The following is a 10,160-nucleotide window of genomic DNA, read 5'->3' on the forward strand; positions in this document are numbered from 1 at the left end:
CCCCTCCCCCGCCCCTAGTACTTACCAGCTCAGGGTTAGCCACCAGGGACTGCCCAAATCATCAAAGCTCTCTGAAACTTTTCTGAAGATTTGGAGAACTTTGAATTGATTCAGACCTCTAAATTGGTCTCCCGCTTCAATCTGGATTCAGAGATTCAGCCACTGAATCGGGCTGAATCTCCTCCAGATCAAATCACCACCCAAAGCTTCACACAGCCCTACTTTTTAGCTCTAAGTAATCTTCTCAGTTTATCTGCACTCTCAGTCCCTATTGGTTCAATTCTTGTTTGGTTTCCTTGCTCATATGTCTCTACTTCTGTCATTTTCCATCTCCTCTGTAATTTCTTGGTGCATTGATGTTAGCTCTTTTTGAGTTTATCAGATTTTTTTAATGTTTTCACATCTTGCTTTTCATTCTGAAAAGCATCATCCACAAGATTTCACAGCCTGGTTTTGAGTTTCCTGCTAAACAGCATTTCTGCTGGAGACAATACATGCTTCTTCAGTGTTTCCCTGTAATTTAAGAGTGATAGGTAAACATCCATGTGTAAATCTGCAGCTTTTCTCAATAATTTCTTCACTATTTGTACTCCATTTTCCACCAGACCTTTGGATTGTGGGTATTTAGGTCTTGAAGTGTTGTGATGGAATCCATATCTGTTTGCCAACTCTTTAAACTCAAGACAGTTGAATTGAGGTCCATTTTCTGTTCTCACAATTTGTGGACTTCCATGTCTATCAAAAATAAATTTGATGTGAGTGATGATATGGTTTGCTGTTGTGCTTTCAAGCAATTTCAGGATAACGAGAAAAATAATTCAGCATTAATACATATTTTTTCCTGCATGTATGAATAAGTCAGTGCCCACTTGACACCACAGAGATATGGGCTCCTCCATCATGGGCTCTTCTCTTTGTGCTGATCTGCACTTTAGGTATGTTGTACAATTCTTGACAAAATCTTCTATGTCACTAGTCATGTTGGGTCAATATAGAGCACCTCTTGCTCTCCTTTTGCACTTTTCAGTCCCTAGATGCCCCTCATGTATTCTGTTTAACATGGATTTCTTTAGCACTGCTGGAACACCAAGTTGTGACCCTTTGAACAAAATGCCATCCAATACTGACACCTCTTCCTTGAACTGAGAGTAGGGGCTAGATATAGGTTTTCCAGGCCACCCAGCACTAATGGCTGTTATCACTTTTTGGAGTGCGGTGTCCTAAGCAGTAGCTTCTGCAATTAGTGCCCACATTTTGTCTGTGACAGAAATCACTCTTAATTAGATTAACAGGTACTATGTCTGAGTCTGGAGTTCTGTCATTTTCCATTGTGTCATATGCTCTGGACAACATATCTTCAATAAGTCCATGTTTTTCTGGTGTGTACTATATGTCTAGATCCTACATTTGCAGCTGAAAGAAATGTCTCTGTAATCTGGGTGACATGTCTGATAACCCTTTCTTTGCTATAGTTACCAAAGGTTTATGATCAGTTTCAGCTATCACAGGCTTCCCATAGAAGAATATATGAAATTTCCTACAGCCATAAACCAGAGCTAAGCTTTCTTCCTCAATCTGTGCATATAGACACTCTGACTTACAGAGTGCCTTAGATACATATGCTACTGGTCTCCATCTATTCCTATGTTTTTTTAAAGAAAAGCCACTCCAATGTCTTCTTTAGAAGCATCTGTTGACAACTGAATGGGTTTTTTAGGGTCATAGTATTTTAGTACCAGAGCTTTCATTATTTTTCCTTCAAGTTTTTCAATTCAGCTTCATATTCATTCACTGAGCATGCTTTTGTAGGAGTGATCAAAGGTGTTTGGTCTCCTCTGCTAAGTTAGGTGGGTATTCTTCTAAAAAATTGATCATTTCCAGTACCCTTTGCACTTCTTTCTTATCTGTAAGGTGTGGCATGTTTGTAATGGCTTTAACCCTTGCAGGATCAATTTGCACCCTGTTCTCAGAGAGTTTCTCTCAGATACGTTAATTTTTTTACCTTGAATTTGCATTTTTGTTTGTTCAGTTTTGTTCAGTGAGCTCTTTCCAGTGCTTCTCTTAGCCTCAAGTCATGTTCTTTCATAGTATTTTCCTAAACTAATACATCATCAATATAAACCACAGTTCCATCAAGACCTTCAAAAATTTGCTACACCTTTCTGTGAAATACTCTAGATGCAGAACACTCTCCAAAAGGAAGTATATAAAAGCAATACCTTCTGGAAAGCATATTGAAATTACATAATCTAGTGCTATTCTTTTCTAGGGGAACTTGCCAAAACACAGAAGAGGAGTCCAAAGTAGAGAAACATTTAGCTTCTGCCAAAAACCTCTTCCCTATGGGAATGGGAAAATTCTCCCTTTTAATGTAACCTGTTCATTTGCTTAGGATCCAGATACACTCTCAAGGATCCATCTTTTTTTTTCCCATTATCACCAGTGAATGAATCTAAGCAGTTGGTTGCTCTACTTTGTCTATTATGTCCATGTTAACTAATCTATCTAATTCCTTTTTCAATTTCTCCCTTCATAAAAGAGGAACACTTCTTGGAGCATGTATGGTGAGAGTATTTGGTTCTCTTAATTCTATCTTTTACTCAGTTGACAGTTTCCCTATGCCTTGAAACACATCATAAAACTCTTTTTCTATGTTCTTGATTTCTAGTCTCTCAGTGGCATCCATTCTCTTAATCAAACCTCAAGTTTTACACTTTCACAACCCAATAATTGGCAAGAGCTTTCCTGGGACTCTTACCAACTGAATTTTTACTATATTACCCTTGTATTTAACTTGCAGTGCACAAACACCCTGGGTTGCAATTATGTTCTCATTATATGCTCCAAGTCTCACTTTTTTATTCTCATATTAGGTTTAGCTTTGATTTTTTCAATAATGTATTCCAGTATTACATTGATCTGTACCCCTGTATCTGATTTAAAAGTCACCATTAGTCCGTTGGTGCCCAGGGTGATTGTCCAATCCCCAAAAGAATGAGCTTCTTCTTGCATCATGCTAATGAGGACTTCTTCCTCTTCCTTGTTGAATAAAGCATGCACCTGCTGTTTCCTGTGTGTTGCATCCTTTCTGCAAACTCTTGCAAAGTGATTGAATCTTTTACATTTGTTGCAGTGCATTGCATGGGTTTGTGGTAACCCACACAGTATCTGCAGCTAACCATTGTTTCTTCAAGCAATTCTCTTTGGCCTCTGCTTGCAGGCTTCATAGTGAGATCCTCCTTTCTGTATTGTTTGTGTGTTGCCTTAGATTTTTGCAGTCTTGTCATTTCATCTAGTTCAGCTTTTTCTGTTTTTTCCTACAGCTTCTGTAGCCTGGTATTTGTCATCTCAGCCACTTGACACATTCTAACTGCCTTTTCCAAATTAAGTTCAGGATCCTCTAGCAGTGTTTTCCTGAGGCTTGTATCCCTTATACCTTACACTATTTGGTCTCTAATCATGGACTCTTTTAGGTCTCCAAAGTTGCATGTCTGGCTCAGCAGTCCAAGGTTTTTGACAAACTCCTCTATTGTTTCACATTCTTTCTGCTATTTCATATTGAAATTGTACCATTCAAAGGTTTTATTTTGTTTGGGTATACAATATTCTTCAAATGTTTTTATTATTGTGTCATAGCTGTTCTTTTCTGTTTCTGAGAGTTGTAAGATATTGTAAAAAGACAAAGCTTCTGGGACTGCCATATTTTAAAAAAATGGTTACCTTGAATCTTCCTTCTCTCTAGCTCCACTGGCTGTCATATACATGGTGAAGTTCTGCTTAAATTTCTTCCAGTTTTCTGCTGCATTGCTGGACAGGTTTAATTCCTCTAAAATTCTGAGGTGCTCTATTTTTCTATCTTTCTTTGCACTCCACTCCTAGTACCACATGTATTTCCCAAAAGATTAAGGAGCTAATTTATAAAACAATAAATCTTGTTTATTCAGAGAGCAGTACTCTGCCTACAATTCTGCCATTCCCTCCTACAATTCCAGGGCAAATGTAACAACTTATACATAACACTCTTAAAGGCATCCACATAGCCAGCAGATCTGCAGTCACATCAGCCAACTCCCTCAGCACCCTTGGATGCATTTTATCTGGTCCCATGGACTTGTACACTTCCAGATTTTCTAAATAGTCCCTAACCTGTTCTTTCACCACTGAGGACTGCTCACCTTCTTCCCAAACTGTGCTGCCTGGTGCAGTAGTCTGGGAGCTGACCTGCCTGTGAAGACCAAGGTAAAAAAGGCATTGAGTACTTCAGCTTTTTCCCATCATTTTTCATTAGGTTGCCTCCCCCATTCAGTAACGGGTCCACACTTTCCCTGACCTTCCTCTTGTTCCTAACATACTTGTAGAAACCCTTTTTGTTACCCTTCACATCCTTTGCTATCTACAATTCCAACTGCACTTTGACCTTCCTGACTTCATGCCTGCACAATACTCTTACTATACCTCTCATGTTGTTTGTTCAAGCTTCCACTTCTTGTAAGTTTCCTTTTTGTGTTTAGCTTACCAAAGAGTTCTCTGCTAAGCTAAGTTAGTCACTAGCCACAGTTGCTATTCTTCCTGCACATCGGGATGGTTTGTTCCTACAACCTCAGTAAGGTTTCTGACTTCAGATTTTTCATTTCAAAATGTCAATTTGAGCTAAAATATTTTATTGATGTAGATGTGGAAACAATGAGGAATAGACATCACAATGTGTTTCACTGTAGTAGTCAGTTTATTTACAACTTCTATGCAACTGGAGGGACCATATAAACTACCTAAAGGGATGTCCTAGTGCATATTTCATGGGCAGCTTATAACCTGTCTCTTCTTAATTACTGCATCGTTGCAGGAAACCTGATGGGAAACTAGAGTCCTGCAGCTATAGAGAAAGAGATAGGAGGAAGAAAACCATGAAGTACAGGCTACATACTTCAGATCTCCCTGTGAAGTCCACACCTGTTGCCTGTAAATAATTTAGCTTAATCTCCAATGGTAATCCAGTCCAAATCTGAAAGCCCTGCTAAATTCGCAGCCCATAACTACTTGCCTTCTACCCCACCCCACTTTCTGAAGCATATTCAGTACTTCTCCACATGCTTCAGGCCCCTAGGACAAGATAAATAGCAGCAGCAATATCATACTCCTTTGTTTCTGGTGTTGATTCTACTGCACCACATTATTTATTTATAATGCCCTTATGGAGAAGAAACTGTGGAAAGAAAGACAATTTGCAACAAACCTATTTGTAGAAGGGCTTTGCTTTGTGTTGTTAGCTAAAAGGCATGATGCAGATAGGAAAAGAGAGCTCAGATGGCTCTAGTTAATTGAGGGCTACTGCCTGAGTGAACCTACAAATTACTACAGATATATTATAGACTGACCCATTCACTAATGCTCAAGCAGACCCCTGGGTTATAAAGACTTCATTCTAGTTATTTCCCACCTGACAGTAATTTTCCGAAGTGGCGATAATTTACTTAAAATTAAAAAAACCCAAGAGTTTATGAATGCTAGCTAAGAAAGTAATAAATACATTCAACAAATTGCTGATGGTGCCACATGGAAAACAAATTCATACAGACACTAAAATAAATCATCAGAATAGTCTTTGATATCACACAAGATGCAGCAATTACATTAAACATGAGAATGATGGGGCAAAAAGTTAAATTTCAAAATGACTATCCCATTTTGGCAGCAATACTACACAAGATGCAGCAATTACATTAAACATGAGAACGATGGGGCAAAAAGTTAAATTTCAAAATGACTATCCCATTTTGGCAGCAAACTATCAAACTTTCTCTTCCTTCACTAAACTGGAGCCAATCTTTTAGCTCCAACAACACCACCACTGCCTAATGGACACTCTGAAATTAAATGGTTTATTTCTAAACATTTTTTTCAATTTCAAACACCAACTTTCCTAAACATGTTGGCTCCTATACAATTCAGACATGTTTTGCCACTTGTACTTTTATACTTACAGATTCAACTCTCTCATTCTCAAAATCCCTATTCTAGAAGCAAAACTCAAAAATAAACAGTGGTGGACATCACAATAAGCAATTGCTTTTGAACTCTCACTCCAAAAAACAAAAGATCAAACAAAACAACATGGCTGTCAGGAAGATCACTCTAAAGTCCATATTACTATAATTACAAAAACAAGTCCATAACCATATTCTATATTCAACAATAATCAAACTATTCAAGTAAAGTTTGCTCTGTGTAATCTTTCCCTTCTTGACACTCAGCATAACCTTTAGATTTCCTTCTGCAAGGCAGGAGGGTGCTTTAACATGAACATAATATAAATGCACTCAAACAGCAGAATAATTAGGGGTAGGCAAGACGGGTACCACCTGGGCACCAACTCAGAATATAGGTAAGATTGGCAACTGTCGCTACTGTCATCCTATCTACTGCTGCCAGTGCTGATGATGGAAAACCTGCTTATGCCTCTGCCATGACTGACTCACACACCCCTTCCTTACCCTAAAGCAAGTGCCACTGCATGACAATTTATTTTGTAGATCATGGCTGCATCAGGTGTGCAGGCATGTGTGGCTTGCAGCACTACAAGCCATATATGGTGAAAGTTAAAATGTGCCCCATGCTGAAAATTTGCAGGCCAAAGTTTGCTATGGGGACTTCCCAATAGCAAAAAAAAGTCACAAAAAGCAGTGCAAAGCACATGAAAATAGTGTGCACTGGGACAAATGCAGAGATAGGGGAGCAGGCAGCCCAAGGCTGCCTACTCCCCCATCTCTGCACACTGTGGAGCCAGATAATAGTAATCCAAAAATAAAAATAAAAAGTCCTCAATGGCAGAGAAGGTAAATGAAGCAAGAATGCTCTAAAATGGTTCCAAAGGCAAATGAAAGCTTCAGCAGAATAGAAACCTCCATTTCTCTAGGTTTCCGTTCCACCAGATTGTTTTCCTTCCCGCAAAGTACTCTGTGGGTACTGATGTGCAATAACATTGCCACAGTGAAAGAAAACGTATGCAAGTGTTTTTCTTCAATAGGAAGCCCTACAGAGATGGGGTAGTGGTGAACAGGGCATGTACTATTGATTACTGGAAGCCCCTAATTATGGACCTGCATGAGGGCAATGATTGTACGATGGTTGTTTCATATTTGGAACTCAGACATGTACAATTCAGGAGCTGTAATCATGACTGAGTGGGCCTATCTAGGATCCAATTTCCTCACCCCATACAGGGAGTGGGCTAGAAAGGGTTCCCTAAACATAGTCTATCTCATTTCACCTGGCTGGAAAACTACATCCAGTGGAATTATTCTGTATCTGTGATCCAAATCAAATAATGAAGTTTCTATAACATAGCAACCTAAAAAGGGGGGAGGGGATGGGACTAGATGTAGAATTCTGCTTTATAGAAAATATGTATTTTACCAACTGATGGGTATTTTTAATTTATGTAAATATTAAGCTTTTCACCCAAATATTTGTACTAAATATTTAGTATGGTGTCATATAGAGAAAAGTTCTTATTTACAACAGGAAAATATTTTCAGGAAAAATGAAAGGGAAACTCTTTCTATCTTCACATTTTTAATGGATCATCATTAGTACCTAGCTGTTTTCATCATTTCATTGTATTCAGCTCAGGGAGAATGAGAAGTAATGGATGTTTAAATCCACGCATTTTCATTCAAAAATTATAATCATGGAGTTGTCACAAAACAAATGATTTGGGAACATGTTTAACAAGATGGCTTCAAAATAAAATTCCATCAAAAGTCCTCCTCCACTGCTTTTTAGATTAGGGTAGTCTTATATTCTCTTGGTATTTTGCAGTGTTCTAGCAAAATCATCATAGATTAAAAGAATCATACCTGAAATGGCTCAGGGCTAGTAATGTAGAGGGTTTGTCTTATCCATCTGTTGCCTTGATTTCCAAACTTGTACCATAGCAGATGTCCCTTGGTATTGCTCACAGTTCTCTTGAAGATTGACAATCTATAAACCTGCTTTCCAAACATATGATAATGGAAGCGGAAAATACATGTTTTATTGCCATCAGGGGAAGTGGCATTAAAGATCGGACTGAGCAAAGCTGCTGTATTTTGGAACACATGAGGCTCTGAGGATTCCATGTAGAGATAATGCCCCTTGATTGTGCCAAAAGTATGATCCTTTAATGGTCCTGTGTAAAACGTTGGCGTTGGGCCCTGTTTTCTGATCCAGTCAAAGTCATCCTCTGTGCCTTGCTCCCAGTTGCACAGCCCATTTTCAAAGTTACATTGTAGCTCAGGGTCTGAAATATGCAAATATAAACAATCTGTCAAATGAAAACAGTATGCAATATCAGATAAAATGATATATGATAATTTCCTTTTTGTCCTCAGAGTTACCCTCAGCATAATGAAACAAATTCAAACCAGCATGGACAAAAACTGAGAGCAGTATTTTTTTGCAAGATAAATGTGGAAATACACACACAATCAATACAAGTTATGAAGTCAATGGCAGTTATGCTAAAGTATCTGAGGGTAAAGTCTGGCCCTAAATTAAAACTTAACTATATAAAGCATTCAGAAAATATTCAAAAGGATACAGTAGTCTTGTCCAGAGAGATGACGTTCTCTTTTAATAGAAAGAGATTAAAATTGTTTTTACATCCTTATCACGCTTCCAAAACAGCATTATCAACCACCAGTTTTCCATATTTTCATAGAATTGGACCAGAAGAGATCATTAAACTATCCTGTCTGATTTTTTTTGTATAACACATACAGTGAAGTTAAACATACATCAAACCAAAATACCTTATTTATGCCAAGTAGCTCATTCCTAAACAAACAAATCTATGTGCCCCAGAAAAGTGTCTCTTCTGGTCCTCCCATTTCTATGAAATTTTAACAAATAATATTACCTTGCTCTTATACAGTAGTTTCATAGTTGCTAGGGTTGGAAGGGACCTGAGCAGATCATCAAGTCCGACCCCCAGCCATGGCAGGAAAGAGTACTGGGGTCAAACAACCCCAACAAGGTGATTGTCTAGCCAGCAAGATGATTGTCTAGTATTTTGTTCCTGTTTATCTCAAGTGATTTATAAGAAAAGGTCAGAATTATTATCCCCATTTTATACATGGCAAAACTGAAATTGAGGCTGAGGAATAAGTGTTTAGATCTTTATTTGATGATCATATTATCTTTAGGGTAGGATTCACGTTTCAGTAAAAGTCAAATTGAAAAAAAGTTTGGTTGTAATGGTACTCATGAGACTCCTTCCAGGATTTCAGCCCCAAGTAACAGAATGCTCATCCTTGAATGCTCAGAGCTTTGTTTACTATCAATACTGTTAGAACCATTACATTTATTTCATTTTGTATGTAAGACATTTGGAGGAAACAAACAGAAAAGAAAAAGCAATGATGGTATGCATGGAATATGAGAGAGGGGATGTTACATTTGTAGAATTCATAATATGTACTCAGAACCCTTTATGTAACTTAGTGTTGAGAACTGTTCACACCATCTTGCTCAACATCAGTTAAGTAAACTTCATTAAAGAAAAACTGCAGTGATTAATTCTAATGCAGTAGAGAAATTAAGCTTACATGTTAAAGGGTTTTAAATGGCTCAATCTGGTCTACTTCAGTGCAAACACCAATTTACATAGTTTCTCATCTCATTTCTCACCTATTAATTCCTCCATTCTACTGTTGCCCAGTGATTTCCTACCATACCACCAGTCCCCTCCTCTACTGCTTATGTACTGGGAACCTAGTGTATAGCCTTTTCTGAAGATCTGTTGGTCAGATTTTTGCTGCTTTATATGATCTTGGAAGGGGGGGAGGGAGGGGAAGAGACTACATATTTAGATGGTCTATTAGGAATTAGGACCAGGATCAAAACTCTTGTAATCAATAGGCAAAATTAAATCTGTTTACTATTTTTAAATTTTAAATCAAGAGTGCTAGCCAAGCACATTGTTAGTGAGCTACCTATTGCTCCATCAGATTAAGCTAAAATTATTTATTTTAAAATGAGTAAAAGTTTTGCACTAGGTTAAAATGAAATCGATGCTTGATGGTGTAAATTAGAGGTGGGGGCAGAGCAGAGGCTGGGGGAAGGTGAGGGAGGGAGGAAGGAGACGCTGGAAGGGAAGGGGGATCACAGGCTGGGGGCAGGGG

At 38.2% G+C, this 10,160-nt stretch overlaps 1 protein-coding gene across 1 annotated transcript in view; it reads right to left on the bottom strand.

The window, feature by feature from the left end:
* Positions 1–10,160, bottom strand: part of MALRD1 (MAM and LDL receptor class A domain containing 1) — a 631,029-nt gene that overhangs the window by 497,850 nt on the left and 123,019 nt on the right. The window contains exon 18 of the mRNA XM_019507962.1: positions 7,857–8,278. Coding sequence (XP_019363507.1) covers positions 7,857–8,278 — 422 coding nt within the window. The remainder of the gene's footprint in view (positions 1–7,856; positions 8,279–10,160) is intronic.

The sequence above is a fragment of the Gavialis gangeticus genome, unplaced genomic scaffold, assembly GCF_001723915.1.
Source record: "Gavialis gangeticus isolate Ggan-Ray unplaced genomic scaffold, GavGan_comp1, whole genome shotgun sequence".
Lineage (NCBI taxonomy): Eukaryota > Metazoa > Chordata > Crocodylia > Gavialidae > Gavialis > Gavialis gangeticus.